This window comes from Notothenia rossii (assembly GCF_949606895.1).
Source record: "Notothenia rossii genome assembly, chromosome: 7".
NCBI classification, from domain to species: Eukaryota; Metazoa; Chordata; class Actinopteri; order Perciformes; family Nototheniidae; genus Notothenia; species Notothenia rossii.
Window position 1 is genome coordinate 3,160,756 of NC_136905.1, and position 22,198 is coordinate 3,182,953.

The window sequence follows — 22,198 nt, forward strand, 5'->3', positions numbered from 1 at the left end:
ACCGCCCTCTGTTCAACCCATAATCTGCTGCAGAGCTTCAGACAAAGAGTGCAGACTGAAGTCTAAACTAAACTTTAGAGGTTCCTTCGATCTGCAGATTCTTCATCTTCCAAACCGCTCCTTTAAGATCAGATCAGATCAGATCAGATAAGAGTGCACTTTATTGATCCCAATTTGTGAAATGTTTGTGTTGTAGCAAGAAGACAAGGCAATGTACATTACAAATACAAAGAGTAGAAATAATCAAGAAAGTACAAAATATACATGTTGAATTTAACAAGGTATTATATATACAAATATATATACATACATATGACATATGGAATATTAAATATTGAACAGATTATGTGTAAAATGTACAGCAAGGTTTTATTCAAAGAGAAACTATGGATACAGCTCCGTTGACTGTCCAGCTGCGGGTGGAGAGGGGGGGTGGGGTTATCTGTCTGTCCAGCTGCAGGTGTAGAGGGGGGGCGGGGTTATCTGTCTGTCCAGCTGCAGGTGGAGAGGGGGGTGGGGTTATCTGTCTGTACAGCTGCAGGTGGAGAGGGGGTGGGGGTATCTGTCTGTACAGCTGCAGGTGGAGAGGGGGGTGGGGTTATCTGTCTGTTCAGCTGCAGGTGGAGAGGGGGGTGGGGTTATCTGTCTGTCCAGCTGCAGGTGGAGAGGGGGGTGGGGTTATCTGTCTGTCCAGCTGCAGGTGGAGAGGGGGGTGGGGTTATCTGTCTGTACAGCTGCAGGTGGAGAGGGGGTGGGGGTATCTGTCTGTACAGCTGCAGGTGGAGAGGGGGGTGGGGTTATCTGTCTGTACAGCTGCAGGTGGAGAGGGGGGGGGGGTATCTGTCTGTCCAGCTGCAGGTGGAGGGGGGGGTGGGGTTATCTGTCTGTCCAGCTGCAGGTGGAGAGGGGGGTGGGGTTATCTGTCTGTCCAGCTGCAGGTGGAGAGGGGGGTGGGGGTATCTGTCTGTCCAGCTGCAGGTGGAGAGGGGGGTGGGGTTATCTGTCTGTCCAGCTGCAGGTGGAGAGGGGGGTGGGGTTATCTGTCTGTCCAGCTGCAGGTGGAGAGGATGGGTGGGGTTATCTGTCTGTCCAGCTGTAGGTGGAGAGGGGGGGGGGTTATCTGTCTGTCCAGCTGCAGGTGGAGAGGGGGGGGGGGGGGGTTATCTGTCTGTCTAGCTGCAGGTGGAGAGGGGGGTGGGGTTATCTGTCTGTCCAGCTGCAGGTGGAGAGGGGGGTGGGGTTATCTGTCTGTCCAGCTGCAGGTGGAGAGGATGGGTGGGGTTATCTGTCTGTCCAGCTGTAGGTGGAGAGGGGGGGGGGTTATCTGTCTGTCCAGCTGCAGGTGGAGAGGGGGGGGGGGGTTATCTGTCTGTCCAGCTGCAGGTGGAGAGGATGGGTGGGGTTATCTGTCTGTTCAGCTGCAGGTGGAGAGGGGGGGGGGGGTTATCTGTCTGTTCAGCTGCAGGTGGAGAGGATGGGTGGGGTTATCTGTCTGTTCAGCTGCAGGTGGAGAGGGGGGTGGGGTTATCTGTCTGTCCAGCTGCAGGTGGAGAAAGGGGGGGGGGGGGTTATCCATGATGGACAACAGCCTGTTCAGTGTCCTCCTCTCCACCACAGCTTCAAAGGGGTCCAGCTTGATGCCGATGACAGACCCAGCTTCCTGATCACTTTATTGATCCTGCTGGTGTCACCGGCTCTGATGCTGCCCCCCCCCCCCCCCCCCCCCCAGCAGACCGCAGCAAAGCAGAGAGCACTGGCCACTGAACAGAAGCTCTCCAGCATCTTGCTGCACACGTGGAAGGATCTCAGCTTCCTCAGAAAATAGAGTCTGCTCATCCCCTTCTTGTGCACAGCGTCAGTGTTGATCCTCCAGCTCGGCCCGTTGTCTAAGTGCTTCCAGGTACTTGTAGTCCTCCACAGCAGCCACATCCTTTCCCAGAATAACTCTCATCTCAAATATATGCTATCAGCATCTAAGTACCGTTTCCACCTCTGCCTGTAGCAGCTGTCTTCAGCAATGCCTTCTGTAATATCATCCTTTTTTGTACATCTTTCACTTTGGAAATGTTTTAAGAAATGATCTTATTTTTCACATATTGTTTCAGGATGTTTTCAAACATGTTTCACGTGTTTTAAGGATTATTTTCTGATATGTTTTTGGACATTTATCTGCTATAGATATTTGTTTTTTTAAATAGATCTCAATCCTAAAATATTTCACATTCTTTCAACAAAAAAAAGTCGCAAATTGTTTTGAAAGTTTTCAGACATTTTAAACACGTTTCACATATTTTTTGGGGACTTTCTTTCAGATATACTTTATTTTCATAATGAATTCCTTTAGATGTTTACGTTTGTGTTCATCTGACCTTCTTTATACTGCTGCCTATTTTAATCTACAGCAATGCATCATGTTCTCTGAGATTATATGTTACCTACATTCAGCTTTTCATGAACCCTGTATTTAGCTTTGTTTGTTTGTGTGTGTGTGTGTGTGTGTGTGTGTGTGTGTGTGTGTGTGTGTGTGTGTGTGTGTCTGTGTGTGTGTGTGCGTGTGTGTGTGTGTCTGTGTGTGTGTGTGCGTGTGTGTGTGTGTGTGTGTGTGTGTGTGTGTGTGTGTGTGTGTGTGTGTGTGTGTGTGTGTGTGTCTAGCTCCTCAAACAGACTAACTGAAACTAACACAACAGGGAAACAGTGGTGTGTTGGAAAAACAAACGGACTGCAACAACATGTTACTCTGCATTTTTCCATTCCCACTCCACAAGGTCACACCTGCTCTGATAAGAAGTCCTTCCTGCATTCACAGCGTGTTTCTTCACATTCAGAGCTCCTGCAGCTCTGTGGTGAGACGGATCAGGCCACGGCTTTTCTTTTTGGTCTTCCACCTCACATCAAACAGTGCATTTCTGATCCTGTGTTTCTTTTTGTCATCTCCAATGTCTTGATGTGTTCCAGTTTTCTTCCATTTGTTTTTGTGTCGCTTAAAGTAAACAACCTTAGTCACTTTCCAGCAGTCCCTGTTGATCAGAAAAACATATACACCTAACAAATGATCAATGCTTTTTCACGATGGCTCAATAAACACATTTATAAAAGTAATAAGAATCAATAATTATGTGACTTGCAAAAAGTGTAATTTCTGTGAAAATATAACCAAACCTTCAGTCGCTCCTATACGCTGTTTTATAAAACGCATCGTTACCTGGGTGTGTGTGTGTGTGTGTGTGTGTGTGTGTGTGTGTGTGTGTGTGTGTGTGTGTGTGTGTGTGTGTGTGTGTGTGTGTGTGTGTGTGTGTGTGTGTGTGTGTGTGTGTTTGTGTGTGTCATGGACAGAATGTCCCGTTTCCAGCATAATAAGTGTTCAGTGACACATTCATCCGTCACAACAAAGCACCGCGCCCTCCTTCTGCTGCTTCTTTAGATAATCTAGCTAATGTTTACTTTGTGTGTGTGTGTGTGTGTGTGTGTGTGTGTGTGTGTGTGTGTGTGTGTGTGTGTGTGTGTGTGTGAGAGAGAGAGTGTTTTGCACAATCCTGGCGGGGGTCAACAACCTTGTGTCTTTGCCACTAAACTCATATTGACTAACCTACTAATGTGCCTGTTTTTTCTGTTCTACGGAGGCCGACCGGTGCCAACGCACTACGACGGCCCAGAACTCTCCCATCAGGAGAAACTCGCTGCAGCTTCAGAAAGGATGCAGATATAAAAACCCAAATGTTCCTCATGAACAAACATCTTCAGCAACTTGAGGAGACATGCGCAGCGTTTACTAAAAGCTGCAGAAACCGAACGCTGCAAGCTCAAAACACAACGGAGACCAGGGGACACTAAAGAGTGACGCACACAGCTGGGAGACCAGGGGACACTAAAAAGTGACGCACACAGCTGGGAGACCAGGGGACACTAAAAGTTGATGCACACAGCTGGGAGATCAGGGGACACTAAAGAGTGACGCACACAGCTGGAGACGAGGGGACACTAAAGAGTGAAGCACACAGCTGGAGACCAGGGGACACTAAAGAGTGACGCACACAGCTGGGAGACCAGGGGACATTAAAGAGTGACGCACACAGCTGGAGACCAGGGGACACTAAAGAGTGAAGCACACACCTGGGAGACCATGCGACACTAAAGAGTGACGCACACAGATGGGAGACCCGGGGACACTAAAGAGTGACGCACACTGCTGGGAGACCAGGGGACACTAAAGAGTGACGCACATACCTGGGACGGAGCGCTTGGTGACGTTCAGGATTATTAAGCTGAACTGTCTCTGTTGTTGGAAACTCACCTGAAATGTTTTCTGGTCTTATTTGAACAATGAGGTCACATGACTCGTTGAACAGGAAATCATTTTTATTTTATATGATATTGTTGTTTTTTCAAATGCTCAGTTTCTATTGAGCTTCAGTTGCTCCTCCAGCTGTTGACTGTTGCCACAGTGATGAGTATGTGTGTGTGTAAGGGTGTGTGTGTGTGTGTGTGTGTGAGGGTGTGTGTGGCAGCCATCGTCAATCAGAATGTTAACATGCAGAGAGGAATGTGGGTCGGGCTGTGTGTGTGTGTCACTCTCTCTAACACACACACACATAGGGGGAGTGTGTGTGTCACTCTCTCTAACACACACACCTATACACACACACATAGGGGGAGTGTGTGTGTCACTCTCTCTAACACACACACCTATACACACACACACACAGGGGGAGTGTGTGTGTCACTTTCTCTAACACACACACCTATACACACACATAGGGGGAGTGTGTGTGTCACTCTCTCTAACACACACACCTATACACAAACACACAGGGGGAGTGTGTGTGTCACTCTCTCTAACACACACACCTTTACACACCTTTATACACACACACACACACACACACACACACACACACACACACACACACACACACACACACACACACACACACACACACACACACACACACACACACCCCCCCCCCCCCCCTCTGGAGGGAACACAGTGATTGTAGCCTCTGCAGACCATTGACCTGCACTAGAACCTAAAGAACTCACTACAGGAGAGGGGACCATAAATAACGTGACACACTTCTTTATTTTGAGCCAAACCATGACCTTTCCTTTTAAACCTGAAACTGGAACAAAGTGTTTTCGGGTGGAGGTCAAAGGTCAAGTTAAAGGTTTTAGTGACCCGAGTCCGAGAGCCGACAGACGGGACGAGTCGACTCATTTTAACAGCAACAAGAGAAACTGATGCTGCCGAGTCTGTCCTCGCACAGAGCCGGAAGAGAAAGCACTTCTTTAGTTTTTATTTAATGGCACAAGATTTTCACACAAAAGCATTTTGACTTTTTTTAGATCGTATTCACAAACAATTAAATCTTAATATTTACATTGATTTATGTTGGGAACGGCACAAATAACACGTTAATCATTTTGTGACGTTTACAAACAAAATGATTAACTAATATTTTGCAATGAGCCCTGAGAAATCTGAATAAGCAACAAATCTGCAGGAGACGTTTAAACAATGTAATTAAATTAGAATATGATAAAAGAAAGGACTTACCTTTAGTCCAACACGGCTTGACGATGTCATTTCCTGTGTGTCATGTGACTTGACTTCTCTAGAGATATTTGAAATCATATTTTGAATAGGAGTATAGCATATCTAACACACTACTGCATGTTTTAGCATGTTGGGCATGTATATATAGACATGTTATAGATATTGTGGTATGACCCATTTAATACCCCCCCACAAAGCAGGTGACAACAAAAACCACTCAGAGACATTTTAAATAGCAGTCAAAAGTAAGTCTTAATATTCACATTTATTCATGTTGAAAACTGGCAGACAGACATCGAGAAGATGACATCAGGAATGTGTTTCAGCAGTAAGACCTTTAAGAAGAATTGTGGCAGAAAGTTGTGCTTCTTTATAATTGTTTTTCTCCGATATAAATGTGCACATTGAGCTCAAAGTTATTTTACATTCAGACGGAGCTCGGTGCATGACGACGTGTATAAACCCCCCCCCCCCATGTTCATAAGAAAATGTCTGATTAAAAAAACTCAGTAACATCAAAGTGTATCTGTTTCCGTGAGACAGCAGAAAGAGACATTTACAGATGAAGCTGAGAGAGGAATAGAGCTTTGACCTCTGATCGCCTTGCAGCTTAAAAGGCTGTAAACAAAAACAAGTAACAAAACTCACTTCATTCGTTGGAAATTCGACAAAAAAAGAGAGGTGCAGGAATGAGTCTTTAACCCTGGGAATGAGTCAGCATTTCAGCACTTCCTGTTCCCCAGTCTGGACGTTTTTTTAGGTGGTTTAGTTATCCTGAAATAAGGTCTGTGGTTATCACAAGATGATATTCTACGACATAAAACACGTCAGTTAATCCCTCACTGGTGGATTTAAAATTGCCAACAATTGTCTAAATGAGACGACTAAACGTCACCGCGCCCAACATTAGCCACCTTTAGCTTAGCGGTGGTGACGTGAAGTCATGTGACCAGGCTGTCATAAAATGGTGTTAATATGTGGAGATTATCCTGCTGAACTAAACGTGTAAATATGTGTTTGCCACAGAGATTATTTTCAGCAATAATCCCAAATCACATGGAGAAATCCCATTGGACCCTGAAGGCAACATCTCCCTGGTTAAAGCACAGACTCCCTGCACCTCTCTTTATAGATTACATTCAGCAGGTGTTTGTGCAATAAGAGAGTTTTTACTCGTCGTCCTCCCCGAGCGAGACGGAGACCAGATTTCATCCTGAGAGTCCGAGTCGTCCAATTGGAAACCGGATTTCCCGGCGTCTCCGTTGATGTGCGTCAGTGGGACGTACGAGTAGTCGAGGCCTCCAGGTTCCCGTTGGCAGGCGGCGCCGCGACACGCCCGGAGCAGGTGGAGCAGCAGGCTGAGGGAGAGCAGGGCGGCGAGGGAGCAGCTGAGCAGCACCCAGGAGCGCCTGAGGAGGGGCGCAGAGAGGACATGAAATCCTTTATTCACAAAGAAACACCACGACGACCATCCCCAGACAGAAGGGAGATGTAGTCTCTTACGTGAGACAGCAGAAAGACACATTTACAGATGAAGCTGAGAGAGGAATAGAGCTTTGACCTCTGATCGCCTTTCAGCTTAAAAGGCTGTAAACAAAAACAAGTAACAAAACTCATTTCAGGAGGAAAAAGAGAGGTGCAGGAATGAGTCCTAAACCCTGGAAATGAGTCAGCATTTCAGCACTTCCTGTTCCCCGGTCTGGACGTCTTTTAAGTGTTTTTGGCTGTTATCCTGAAATGAGGACTGTGGTTAACACAATATGAAGAGATTTTTGTTCTACGACATTAAACACGTCAGTAAATACCCCACTGGTGAATTTAAAAACAGAGGTTGCTAACAAGTGGCTAAATGAGACGACTAAACGTCATCACGCCCAACATTAGCCTCCTTTAGCTTAGCGGTGGTGACGTGAAGTCATGTGACCGTACTGTAGTTCCTTTATAGCCCAACATTAGCCACCTTTAGCTTAACGGTGGTGACGTGAAGTCATGTGACCTCTCTGCCAGCTCATAGAGTCCTGTTGTGAACCCTGAAATGTCGAGTACCCCAAAAGTCTTCATTTAGAAATGTACAGTAGGGTGTCCAGAACATGCCGGATGCTAACCGGCATATGTTGGGATATTTGAACAATTAGCACACGTTGGAGTAATACATGGGTTTGGAGGTTATTAAGGTCAATTTCTGACATTTTCAGGGTCCAAAATGGCAGTTTTCACCAGAAAGTGGCCATACTTGTACTCCTGGTGGTCATGTGACTTGACCTTTGACACTCACTCTGTGAGACGAGGCTGCTCTCTGTGTTCCTCTTCCTCTTGTCTCCATAATGTAAACATCTGATTGGCTAAGCAACGTCCAGCTGTGGAGAGGAGAAGCGAGAGGAGCGTTAGTTAGCACGCACACACACACCATGTATACATCACTTCAGGGGACATTACATTAACTTACATGCATTTCCTGGAGAATTATCCCAACCCTAACCCTAACCAAGTCTTCACCCTCAAATTAATGATTCCCCTTATGGGGACCTCCATTTTGTCCCCATAAGGGAGGCGAGTCCCCACACCTGACTGTGTAAACAGATTTAGGTCCCCACAAGTATAGTAATGCTAGGACACACACACACACACACACACACACACACACACACACACACACACACACACACACACACACACACACACACACACACACACACACACACACACACACACACACACACACACACACACACACACACACACACACACACACACACACACACACACACACACACACACACACACACACACACACACACACACACACACACACACACACACACACACACACACACACACACACACACACACTTCTCTCGAGCTCTAGTTGCTCCTACAGCTGTTGCCACGATGATGAGTATGTGCGTGTGTAAGGGTGTGTGTGTGTGTGTGTAAGGGGGTGTGTGTGTAAGGGTGTGTGTGTGTAAGGGTGTGTGTCAGCCATCGTCAGGATGTAAACATGCGGAGAGGAATGTGGGTCGGGTGTGTGTACGATTACTAAAATTGGCACAAACTGCTTTGGGATTACTCTTAAAGTCTTTTAGCTACTCTTCAAAAGGTCTTTTTTTTTGCCATAAAATGATGTTCACCTGTCCTATCTAAACCTTCCCAGAGTCAAATCAGAGTTCTCTAACTTTAACACACACCACCCCCCCCCCCCCTCCCTACACAGACACAACAAATCGAGCACCAGTCACTTTTACGCTGCTATGGAAATGTTTGAGTGTTCTTGCATTTTAATGTGTGATTTTTTGTATCCCTCTGGACTTTGGGAAACAGTATTTCGATCTTTCTGTGTGGACAAACATATTTTGAGATTGACAATAAAGTTGACTTTGACTGACTGACTGTTAGCCAATCAGAATGCAGATCCTGCAGAACCGGAGGCAGCTTTACGATTAATCAGCAAGATCAATACGCAGGCGAGCCCCCGCCACATTATTATCTTTACGTTGGCCCCGCCCACAGATTTACCGCCGGGTCTGTTTCTAAATCGTCTTGGTGTCAAAACACACGTCTCTGACCGAGTAGAAACCAAGATCAATTAATCAGAAGCTTCTTTCTACCATTTCTGAATCTAAATCATCTGCCGGCTGGAAACGAGTGCAGTCGTACCGCTGACATCGACTCTCTGCACAGCCCTCCACTTTAAAATACAATAGACTGTAGTTTACTCATTGTCCTAAGTGTTTTGTTTTGTAGCTTTTAAGGTTATTTGTGTAGTTACATTTGGTGTAAATACTTGTCTTTAGCATCCTTTTTTAACGCTAAATTGTTTCTAAAAAATACTTAATTATTAATATACAAACCTTTTTTTTTTTATTACCTACTTTGCAACTTGTCTTTTTAGATTGCCCGCACCACCAGATACCAGAGCAAATTCCTTGTATGTCTACGTACCCGGCAATAAACTGGATTCTGATCACGGTGCTCAGAGCCGACTAACACAGAAGACTAGCATTAGTGTGGTTTAGAGTCCCAAACGCTTTCTAACAACTTTTTGTGTTTAAAATGACACAAAAAAGCTCTGAAGAAGTTTCTCCATGGTACACATGACTTCCCCATTGTCAAAAACATACACATTTATCACATTCAAATCACAGAAATTGATCCAGTGGTTTAAACTTCAGATACTGTTTTTATCGACTGGAAATTATGGACAAAATTAGAAAATGGTCACAATTTTCAAAATTCCAACGGGCTTTTTTAGGAAACAAATGGCCCCAGAGGGATCACCATAGACATTTTGGTGCTGGTTTCACCTTTTGAAAGGTGTTACAGCTGTCTGCGGCACTACCTGTCTCTCCATGCTCTGAGGGTAGAAGTGTGTGTACCTGTGTGTAAGGTGTAGTTGGTCTCTGCTCTCAGTGTGGCGTTGCAGCTTCCTGTCAGCGGGTCACATGGACACTGATGGTCACACACACACTCCTGAAGACAGGCCGGGCCGAAGAACCCCAGCGCACACACTGACACACACACACACACACACACAAAGCGTGAGAAAAGTTACGTGGAACTGAATACAAAAACTTCACGATTCAAGAAGATCAATTATTATATTTCTGAGTCTGAGGAGAGAAAGTATTTCTACCGTTTTCACAGGTTGGTCCGTGGAAGCCGGCGGGGCATGAGCAGCGTCCGTGGACGGGATCACAGGAACCGCCGTTAACACAGGCGCAGGTTTGATTGCAGCCGTCACCGTAGAAACCGGGGATGCACTCTTTAAACAAAGAGGAGAGAAAAAAGACTCAATACAGCGATGCAGGGATGTCGTATTTCTGTGTTGGACCCTGAAGGCAGCATCTCCCTGGTTCAATGGGATTTCTTCATGTGATTTAGGATCATTGCAGAAAATAATGTACACAATTAAAAGCTAATGTTGGGCTATAAAGGAATTACAGCACGGTCACATGACTTCACGTCACCACCACTAAGCTAAAGGAGGCTAATGTTGGGCTATAAAGGAACTACAGCACGGTCACATGACTTCACGTCACCACCGCTAAGCTAAAGGAGGCTAATGTTGGGCTATAAAGGAACTACAGCACGGTCACATGACTTCACGTCACCACCGCTAAGCTAAAGGAGGCTAATGTTGGGCTATAAAGGAACTACAGCACGGTCACATGACTTCACGTCACCACCGCTAAGCTAAAGGTGGCTAATGTTGGGCTATAAAGGAACTACAGCACGGTCACATGACTTCACGTCACCACCGCTAAGCTAAAGGAGGCTAATGTTGGGCTATAAAGGAACTACAGCACGGTCACATGACTTCACGTCACCACCGCTAAGCTAAAGGTGGCTAATGTTGGGCTATAAAGGAACTACAGCACGGTCACATGACTTCACGTCACCACCGCTAAGCTAAAGGAGGCTAATGTTGGGCTATAAAGGAACTACAGCACGGTCACATGACTTCACGTCACCACCGCTAAGCTAAAGGAGGCTAATGTTGGGCTATAAAGGAACTACAGCACGGTCACATGACTTCACGTCACCACCGCTAAGCTAAAGGAGGCTAATGTTGGGCTATAAAGGAACTACAGCACGGTCACATGACTTCACGTCACCACCGCTAAGCTAAAAGAGGCTAATGTTGGGTGTGATGACGTCTAGTCGTCTCATTTAGACACTTGTTAGCAACCGCCGTTTTTAAATCCACCAGTGGGGTATACTTACTGACATATTTTATGTCGTAGAATAAAAACCTCTTCAGCTTGTGTGTGTGTGTGTGTGTCTCACTACCTTGGCTGCAGTTCTCTCCTCTCCATCCGGCATCACAGACACAACCATCTGAAAATGAGATCATATTTGGATTTATTATTACAGTATTTATTCTACTGTACAGTTTTTATTTGATATTATATTTCTTACTCAGCGTTACAGCAGCAGAGGGACAGCGCAGATGAAAGGCATGAATACAATAAGTAAGCTAACATATTATTTATGAGGCAAGCCCGTGTAACACATCTACTGCTTACACCACAATGCACATGATCCCTTTCTTATTCTGTCGAATTGTTGGAGGAGCCTTTTAATAACAAATGTATTTTGGATGGTGGATGTAAAGATAGTCTTTTATATTTGTCAAATATGACATACAACGTAAAATAATAATATATATTGTATTAATAATTATATAATCTATTTATAATTGTAAATGTATATTGTATGTGATTTGATACTGCCTAAGTTTGTACAGTCTCATAATTGTCTTGTTTCATTTCATTATTATTTTTTGTATTATTGTTTCACACGTTAGAAATAAATCAAATCAAGCCCGAGACTTCAGATGTGAGTGCAGCTGTGCATTTGATCATAAAGCCTTTGGATCTTTGACAGTGAGTGTGTGTGTGTGTGTGTGTGTGTGTGTGTGTGTGTGTGTGTGTGTGTGTGTGTGTGTGTGTGTGTGTGTGTGTGTGTGTGTGTGTGTGTGTGTGTGTGTCTTACTGGCGGTGCAGACCCCGTGTCCGCTGCAGTCTGCAGGCTGGCAGCGCCGCCGGTGAACACACAGCACGGTGGAGACTTGACGAGCACAGCGCCACCTGCTGTCAGGCTTACTGAGGGGTGGGGTGGGGGGGGTGGGGGGGAGTGATTCTCTGAGATATTTATAGACAACATATTCTGCTAATGTTCAGCTTCAGTTATGTACAGTGTGTCTCTACTGGGACATGTCTCCAAGCTTTAATGTTCAAAAAGCTCTTTATTTTCTCTCTCTAGCCTCTGCAGACCATTTACTGCACAAACCTATCAAAGTCACCAAAAAGCGTAATAGGGCCTCTTTAATATCTCTTCAAACGTGTGCTACATTTAGAGAACGTTAGAGAATAAGAACTCTATGTTCCTGATGTATTTGTTCGTGTATTCAAAGTCCTTCTAATGCATGAAGGTGAATTGTCTCACCAGTGATCGGAGGGGTAGCTTGCTAACGAGCCGTTGATCACGAAGGTGGAGGAGCCGCCTCCGTCCAGATTGATGGCGTTAACGACTCCGTAACTCTTCAGAGACTCAGCCATCTCCCACAGATTCATTCTTTCATAGGACAACCGAAAACAGATATGACAAACATTAGATGAATGGGGATTAAAGTTGGTATGAGGGCCCGGAGGTTCCCGTCGAAGGGGATTCCTCGACAAAAGCAATGTGATTTGTTTTCCTCACCCCCTGACTCCCGTCTGCCCGTCGATGTGGAACAGGACCAGCCTCCCCTTGGCGTCGTGGCCCACCGCCGTCCGGCCAGACACCACGTCCACAAAAGTGCGAAACCTCCCTGTGAAAGCATCACGAGTCACCGGCTGAATCCCTTCTTCAAACTTCACAACACAAACTGAGTGGAGAAACGGCAGAGGCTAACATTTCACTCAAATGATTTAGAGCACGATTTATGGAGATGTCCTTCATGATATTTACATCATTGACATATATCAAGACTTGAGTCAAAGTAGAAGTACTCAGATCTTGTTCTTGAGTCAAAGTAGAAGTACTCAGATCTTGTTCTTGAGTAAAAGTAGAAGTACTCAGATCTTGTTCTTGAGTAAAAGTAGAAGTACTCAGATCTTGTACTTGAGTAAAAGTAGAAGTACTCAGATCTTGTACTTGAGTAAAAGTAGAAGTACTCAGATCTTGTACTTGAGTAAAAGTAGAAGTACTCAGATCTTGTACTTGAGTAAAAGTAGAAGTACTCAGATCTTGTACTTGAGTAAAAGTAGAAGTACTCAGATCTTGTACTTGAGTAAAAGTAGAAGTACTCAGATCTTGTACTTGAGTAAAAGTAGAAGTACTCAGATCTTGTACTTGAGTAAAAGTAGAAGTACTCAGATCTTGTACTTGAGTAAAAGTAGAAGTACTCAGATCTTGTACTTGAGTAAAAGTAGAAGTACTCAGATCTTGTACTTGAGTAAAAGTAGAAGTACTCAGATCTTGTTATTGAGTAAAAGTAGAAGTACTCAGATCTTGTACTTGAGTAAAAGTAGAAGTACTCAGATCTTGTACTTGAGTAAAAGTAGAAGTACTCAGATCTTGTACTTGAGTAAAAGTAGAAGTACTCAGATCTTGTTCTTGAGTAAAAGTAGAAGTACTCAGATCTTGTACTTGAGTAAAAGTAGAAGTACTCAGATCTTGTACTTGAGTAAAAGTAGAAGTACTCAGATCTTGTACTTGAGTAAAAGTAGAAGTACTCAGATCTTGTACTTGAGTAAAAGTAGAAGTACTCAGATCTTGTTATTGAGTAAAAGTAGAAGTACTCAGATCTTGTACTTGAGTAAAAGTAGAAGTACTCAGATCTTGTACTTGAGTAAAAGTAGAAGTACTCAGATCTTGTTATTGAGTAAAAGTAGAAGTACTCAGATCTTGTACTTGAGTAAAAGTAGAAGTACTCAGATCTTGTACTTGAGTAAAAGTAGAAGTACTCAGATCTTGTACTTGAGTAAAAGTAGAAGTACTCAGATCTTGTACTTGAGTAAAAGTAGAAGTACCAGAGTGTAGGAATACTCTGTTACAGTAAAAGTCCTGGATTCAAAATGTTCCTCAAGTAAAAGTAGAAAAGTATTCTCATCAAAATATAGTGAAAGACAGTAAAAGTAGTCATTGTGCAGATTGGTCCATTTCAGAATAATAGATATGATATGTTTTATAATGATTGATCATGAAAGTGTTCTCAAAGCTGGTAAAGGTGCAGCTAGTTTGAATGACTTTGTATACTGCAGGGTAGCTGGTGGATTTACTCCAGGTGGAACTAAAGTCTGATTCAACACTTGATTATATTTCACATCATTCATCCACATCTGAGAAGTAACTAAAGGGATTAAATACATGTAGTGGAGGAGAAGTACACCATGCACCTCTGAACTGTAGAGGAGTAGAAGAACAAAGTAGCAACACATTAAAAACACGTACCGGTCTCCTGCGTCTCGTCGCACTCGGCCTTCAGACTCTGGTTGATGTAAACCTCTCCGTTCCTCAGCAGCCACACCACCCCGCTGACAAGCTGCTCAAACGGGTTGGACCGGTCCAGAACGTCCTCCTGAGACAGATACCTGGAGGGAGACATCAGGACGTCACCTCTCCTCACCGATTACCACCGCTTTATGTTTCTACTACTATTAACAAGGCGACTTTATAGCCAGAGGAAAAGAAGGAGTAAGGTATCCCTTACTGAAGCTCCTTGGAAGCCAAAGCAAAAAGCTGCTTGGAAAGGATTGTTATTATTTGATTTGTTCTGGTCTTGTCACCTGGTGTCTTTGTTTTTTGCTCCTGGGTTGGTTACGTATTAGTAAGTAAAGTGTTGTATATAATGCATGAGTCGCCAACTCATTTGTAGATGTCTTATTCACTTATTGTTAATATCTGTATTTGTGGATGTCATTGTTTGTACTTGTAAAAAATGAAAAACTCAAAAGATATTGTTAAAAAAAACGAAAGACAACTTTAAAATAATCAATGGTTCACAAAAAACCTGTTTTACTTCAATCAGTTCAAAGTGTCTCTTATTCTGAAATACCTGAAACCCAGTTGTGTTGGTTTAGTTATGAAACTCTGTCCTCTGTGATCTCTACACTTATTTTTCTTCTGATAAAGTGACCTCCGCTCGGCGCCTCGCCTTCAATTACCACAGCTGGGTTTCTAAACACAACAGCTCCTACTCTCCTCATGTGCATGTTCAACATGTTGTATTCCTTAAAGAGGCCCATTCAAGAGTCAAGGCTTTCATTGGTCATACGAACAAAGCTACAGTGTAGTTATGATAATGACAATCTGAGGTCACAGGTTCCTCCAACAGAGCAACACAATGACACGGATAAAATAGTGCAAGTAAATACAAATAGGACAGAGTATAAATCGTGCAGAATAGTCTATATACAAGTAATTGGAATATTGATATATATAAGTTGCAAACAGATGAATGTTATGGATGTTCCATTCTGCGTTATAGGGGTGTTCCCTCTCCTAGTGTAGAAGTGTGTTATATTGAGTGCATGTCAATGGTCTGCAGAGGCTAAAATCCCTGTGTTTCTCCACCATTGCTCTTGATTTGAAGATATTGTTTCTACGAAAAGGACACAGCTGTTGATTTAGGCCCCGTCCACACGGAGACGGGTGTTATCCGCTATAGTTCTTTATCGTATGGACGGTTCGTCCACACGAGGCCATAACGGAGCCCTCAAACGATTACGCATCCCAAAGTGGGAAGGTCTGGTAACGTAACGGTGGTGATCTTTGGGGCCATAGATCTCGGCCTCCGTTACGGATTGTGTAGCGTCCTTATTGGCGAAGTATGTGGATTTGTTCCCTGGTTTTATTTTGAAAAGTGTTCCCCCTCCCGTCTTGTCTGTTGCTGCTGGTGATTGTGTGCACCTGGAGCCCTGTGTTGTCTCCCCCCCCCCCTCACCTGTGTCTTGTTGGCTTGATTAGTCTGTGGGTGTTTAGGCTCTGTGTTTCCTGTTAGTGTGAGATCCTTGTGTCTGCTGACTGTGTTCACGGGTAACAGTCATATTGAGGCTGTAAATCACGTGCCCATGATTTAATAAATGCCCACACCGGGTTATATTTGAACCCTCTGCCTCCTTGCTTGGTTGGGCCGCTCAACGGTCAGCATCACATTACGTAACGCTTGCGGCACCGTGTGTACGCCCTAAACGATCATAGCCCCGCCTCTCCTGCTCACCCCCGCATCATTGCTGATGAGTTTCGACAACAATGGCGGATCACAGCGTTGCGTTCGTACTCCAGACGCTCTGACCATGCTACAGATGTTAGTGCAAAATCTACAGCTCCAACAAGTGGACATGGAGATCTACATGTTGCTAAATCCACCGCGGAGAATAACCAGAAGGGCAACCAGGCAACCATGGCAACCATGCTCGGGGGGTCTTATTCGCTGCTTTTGGTGTATTTTGTGGCGGAGGTACAGCGCCACTTAGAGGCCCGGCATATGTACTTCAGCTCCTCCAGCGGATGATCGCTCTCGTGCGGACGGACACGTTTCCTGAGCCGTTTCCGTGTGGACGGAAGACTTCTTGATATCGACTTCGGTTGGTTTTTGTCTCCGTGTGGACGGGGCCTTAAACTCCAAGCTGTGTGTTCAGATAGCATCGACAGAAATCTGATTTTCCACGAAGGAAAACAAAGGCTCTCTTTTAGCGCGAGGTGTAAATAAAGCTCTGCCTCACACATTGTGGATGAAGCAATATGAAACGAGAGGTTTGACCCCGGGTGTTTTCCCCGTGTCTGAGGAACGGTGTTTTCAGCCTCGTGGTGTTGCATCACGTAGGAGCTGCAGAGATCACTGACCTCAGGCCCCAAACAAACACGTTCAATTGACTCTTTAAAGACAAAGTGTGTTCGTGTGTTGACCTGACGGGGACATCATAAATACCCAGCTCTATCTTCGGAGAGGATTCATGGAATTACTTTTGAGTTATTTCTATATAAAGAAGTTGATTATCTTCTGAAAGCAGGTAAAGGGAAGCTGTTGCTGGAACGCCAACAATAATACAGGGACTTTTTTAGTCTGTTGGCTCTGAACCTTGTTATTGAGGAATCAAACTGGCTTCACTGGCTCTGCTGACATCATCCATGCAAGACGACATCCCATAATATCTTTAGTTATTTACATACTTACTCTCCTTTGTATTCTTACTATCCCTCAGTGATCTCTCGCCTGTGTTTCTCTCTTATTCTGTACCTGCTTGAACACCTGAACTGTCCTACGGGGGTCAATAAAGATCCATCTTATCTTAAATATGCATCAGGGGTCATGACTGGTGTGAGAGCCTGACGGTGGATCACTACTCCAGGATACAAAACAGTAATCGCTGGCGGAGCAGAGCGGCGTGGGTAAATGCTGAATAAAAGAGGCATTAGCCACGGCACATCATATTCAGGAAGGATAGTGTAAGTACATTCGGATTCCCAAAGCACCGCCGAATCATCTTTCCTTAACTCCGTGACGTTTCTCGCAGAGGTTAAGGAATAGTGGTTAGGGAAAGAGGATAGGAGCTGATTTTTGGACAATTCAACTGCAATACGACTCTCAAGGGAACGAACGAGGTCTCTAGTTCTCTTTATAAGTCCATGGGCTACTTAAGGTGAATGCTTGTCTTACCCGAACACCAGGGTGCCGTCCCTCCGGATGCCAAACTGAGCGTTCTGCACCCCCCCGCTGTCCCTCACCATGCGGCCGTCGCTCACCACGTTGCCCAGGCACTTTCCAGACTCTGTGTTGAAGAAGCCGGCGTTCTGGGCGTACAGACACCCAGCAGCCCCCGCTGTCTCCTCCACAGAGACCCTCTGCTGCCCCTCACAGCCCCCCGGCTGCCCCGGCTCCAACACCGACAGCTGCATCAGAGGGTCGGGGACCACCGTCATGTGACCTGGAGACACAGGGGCAAAGGAACTAAGTACAAGTACAAACTTGTACTTAAGTTGTACTTAAGTACAATTTTGAGGTGATGTACTTCACTTGAGTATTTCCATTTTATGATACTTAGTACTTTTCCTCCACTGCATGTATTTAATACCTTTAGTTACTTCTCAGATGTGGATGAATGATGGTAAATATAATCAAGTGTTAAATCAGACTTTAGTTCCACCTGGAGTAAATCCACAAGCTACCCTGCAGTATACAAAGTCATTCAGACTAGCTGCACCTTTAGCAGCTTTGAGAACACTTTCATGATCAATCATTATAAAACATATCATATCTATTATTCTGAAATGGACCAATCAAACAATGACTACTTTTACTGTCTCTACTTTCACTATATTTTGATGAGAATACTTTTCTACTTTTACTTGAGGAACATTTTGAATGCAGGACTTTTACTGTAACAGAGTATTCCTAGACTCTGGTACTTCTACTTTTACTCAAGTACAAGATCTGAATACTTCTACTTTTACTCAAGTACAAGATCTGAGTACTTCTACTTTTACTCAAGTACAAGATCTGAGTACTTCTACTTTTACTCAAGTACAAGATCTGAGTACTTCTACTTTTACTCAAGCACAAGATCTGAGTACCTCTACTTTTACTCAAGTACAAGATCTGAGTACTTCTACTTTTACTCAAGTACAAGATCTGAGTACTTCTACTTTTACTCAAGTACAAGATCTGAGTACTTCTACTTGTATTAAAGATCTGAGTACTTCTACTTGTATTAAAGATCTGAGTACTTCTACTTGTGTTAAAGATCTGAGTACTTCTACTTGTGTTAAAGATCTGAGTACTCCCCCCTCTGCTCCTCTCTCAGTTATCTCTTGTAGAAGCGGTTCACCCTGAGTGTTCCTGTTCCTGTTCACTGACCGTAGACCCATCTGGAGCTTCCCGGCACGGCGGACACGAACACGGTGGCCTCAGGGTCCCCCCCGTAGTGTGTGGGGGTCCGGGTCTCGTGGGCGGTGTTTCCCCCAGTGACGGAGAGACAGTCCCTGACGTGGCGGTGCGAGTGGGAGGGGCCGTGCCCCCAGGCGTACGGCCGCAGGGGGTCATCGTCCGGAAAAACGCTTCGGAAAACCAAAAGTTAGACGCAGAGAAGCATTATGGGGTTTCCAGCTGGGAGCCTAAAGACGCTGAGTGGCCAACGTTTTATATTAGAAATGTAGAGCAGGGTCTCCAGCTCATAGAACCGGCCGGATGCTAACCTGCATATGATGGGACATTTGCACAATTAGCATCAGTTGAGTTAATTAGCATTAATGCAGACAATAGTTTAAAAAATGGCTTGGCTGATCTACACAGTTTCGTAGTGGATTTGGGGTTATTGAGGATGCTGAATCAATTTCTGACATTTTCAGGATAAAAAAATGGCAGTTTTAACCAGGAAGTGGCCATATGTTTACTCTCTGTGGGCTGATTTGATTAATTTTGGGTCGATTTGAAAGTTTTGTTTTAGTTTTGAGTAGGCCTACTTCTACTTTCACTTAAGTACAACATCTGAGTACTTCTTCCACCTTTGATTAAATGGTAAGAACACACCAGGAGGGTTAACTCTATTAAAGTAAGAGCTCAACAGCTCCATCTTGTGAGCACGTGTTGAACCTGCAGCAACATGAACACAAGCTGTTTCCTTCCAGATTGAAAACAAAACGTGATGACAGCACTCATTTTGTGACCAACAGTCTGGGGTGAACATTTGATACAGGCTTTTTGAGATTATTAAAACAAAGCTAAAGTTAAACACTGAATGCCATCGCTGAAACCGATATAACAACTCTTTTGATTGGGTTATTCAAATGTGTACATAATATATATTTATGTTAAGTGAGAGAGGGGACTAAAGGCCTTTTTTGCTTGTGTCAGCTAACATTTGTGAACTTTGTACTTAAACAGTTATCTAAATATTGGGTGCCGTTGCCCAACAGCTGTTAAGTTGTTAGCTTTATTTTGCATACTTGGTACTTTAGCAGGCTTATAAAAATCTGGATTTACTCCCAAATAAATAATGATTTTAATGAGCTTACCCCACTCTCACTTGCAACGAATTAAAACTAGTTTTGACCATGTGTGTTAAAAGAAAACTGGATACACCGTTCATTCCTATGACAGCTGCTCAGTGGCGCATGAAGCCCAGAGTGGAGCGAACGTAGACTCGGAAAGTGCCCGGATGTGTGGGCCCACTGAGCATGCGCAGTTGAGTTTCGCCTCTGATCTCCCGCTCTCTGTCAGTCAGATGAATTGAGAGAGAAAATAACTCTGGATTCAACTTTTTAACGCATTTAACAACTTTTAAACCATAATGATTTAAATAAGGTATATACAAGTGTTCGTGCTTGGTGGTTAGTTTAGCTAAAACAAAAATATAGGCTGATTTACAGACGTCTCTTTCCCAATGTAAGTCAATGAGAAAGGTCTTTCTGGGCCAAAATGACGTCACTGCGCTGTAGTACCACCATTTGGCCACTAATGATATTCCTAACATGGGCTTCAACGGCCGGCGCACTTCCGCTTGTTTTTGACACAAGACTTCTCTCTTTAGGCTAAAAACATTAGCGACTTAAATCGGGACTTACCGGGAGTTTTCGGTCTCCGACTCCCGGACGCAGAGCCACAGCAGCGGCCACAATAACAGATATTTCACCGACACTGCTGCCATATGAGGGGGGAGAACCAGCTGCGAAAAGTCCCCTCTCTAGTTCCTACATCCCTCCACTAGCACTCAGTGAGACAAAATAAGACATAGCTTCCGGTTGCTTTACCATATAAAAGCACGACCGTGTAAGACGATATTATTATTATTATTATTATTATTATTAATCATAAAATGTTAAGGTACCACGTCCCTGTTTTATTTTTAAAGTCATAGTACGCATGTGAAAAATATTAGGTTTTACTAAATACTCAAAATAGGATGAGTCAAACTTAATTAAAAGTTGTATGTCATTTGACTAATTTGTCTCTTTTTACACAGTATTGCATAATTTTTACTTTAAACCTTGAATCATTGACATAAATTGACTCCTAAAATTCTGTTTACCTTTTATTTTGAACACATTTCAACCGTTTCCGGTATGTTTGACGTTCTGTAGTAACTTCACGTAATTCGGTCACATGACTAACTTTTGTCTCCACGTGGCACAAAGCCAACTGTTACCTGTCCTTCACCTGCCTCTCACTTACTACTGTTTCATACACGGTACATGTAGAATAATAGTAATAACATTGACATACACAAAAATACTTTATAACAAGTAAAAGTCCGGCAATTATTTTTTGAAGTTTTTGCCGTTGTGTCTCCTTAAGCCCCTTTTCTCAAAATCATCATCAGATTCATAAATTAAACCAGTATTTGTTCATCTTCTCAAACATCCCTCCAGTGTTTTGCAGTCTCTGGATTGCAGTGTTGTTGCTCAGCATGTCATCCGTTGCATGAACACATTGTCAGTGTCTGTTTGCTGCAGAGGTGGGAAGTAGTGGAGTAAATACTTCAAGGTTCAAGGCTTTTATTTGTCATACGTGCATAGCTATGGTGCAGTTATGTTATGACGATGAAAGTCTCAGGTCACAGGCTCCTCCAACAGAGCAACACAAGAAAACAGATAAACAGTGCAAGTAAATAGTAAATACAAAAGGAAAAAAGAGTGAAAAAGAGTGAAATAGTGAAATAGTGCAAGTGATTGGAATGATATATAGCAGAGACACATGGTCATCAGTTAGCTGTGATAAACCACAACAATTGGTCTGCCAGCAGAAGGCTTTATCTCTCTCTGTTTAAACACTGCAGTCATACTATACTGGAAACTCTTTGATTGAAGAAAATGACATACATGTACAGGCCTATAAATGTAAAACTATGGATTGTCGTACTTAAATACAAAAATACAAATAAATACAAATCTCAAACATTTAAAGAGATGTTACCTTGTCAAACTAAAAAAGGAAAAAAATAACATGAACTACATAAACTTTGCATAAAGTCGATACACACAATAATACACAAAAGTTAACTCATATATAATGTGGATTATGGCCACATTCTCAACAAAGTAACGTTATGACTCCCAATATTAATTGAAATGCTTTTACGGATTTAGAAAATGATTTTATTGATTTAAAAAATAGTTGTATGTATTGATTTAAATTGACATGCATCCGCTAAGAAAAATAGTCCG

General features: G+C 43.6%; 2 protein-coding genes across 3 annotated transcripts in view; both read right to left on the reverse strand.

Moving 5' to 3' along the window:
- The window catches only part of LOC307012830 (uncharacterized protein), a 271,685-nt gene that overhangs the window by 190,055 nt on the left and 59,432 nt on the right, over positions 1-22,198 (reverse strand). The gene's annotated exons all lie outside the window — the stretch shown is intronic.
- Positions 5,798-20,747, reverse strand: LOC307012789 (N-acetylglucosamine-1-phosphodiester alpha-N-acetylglucosaminidase-like). Of its 2 annotated transcripts, none has more exons than XM_079639953.1 (12): positions 20,600-20,747; positions 18,894-19,093; positions 17,697-17,964; positions 14,489-14,628; positions 12,755-12,863; positions 12,497-12,625; positions 12,044-12,153; positions 11,339-11,386; positions 10,182-10,310; positions 9,925-10,056; positions 7,827-7,908; positions 5,798-6,960 (listed from the first exon to the last, which is right to left on the reverse strand). In XM_079639953.1, exons 1-12 carry the CDS (start codon positions 20,680-20,682, stop codon positions 6,678-6,680), a joined length of 1,713 nt encoding a protein of 570 aa, XP_079496079.1. In that variant the 5' UTR covers positions 20,683-20,747; the 3' UTR covers positions 5,798-6,677. The 2 variants fall into 2 exon arrangements, with proteins under 2 accessions (XP_079496079.1, XP_079496080.1); XM_079639954.1 differs by having other exon boundaries at positions 6,834-6,960; positions 7,814-7,908.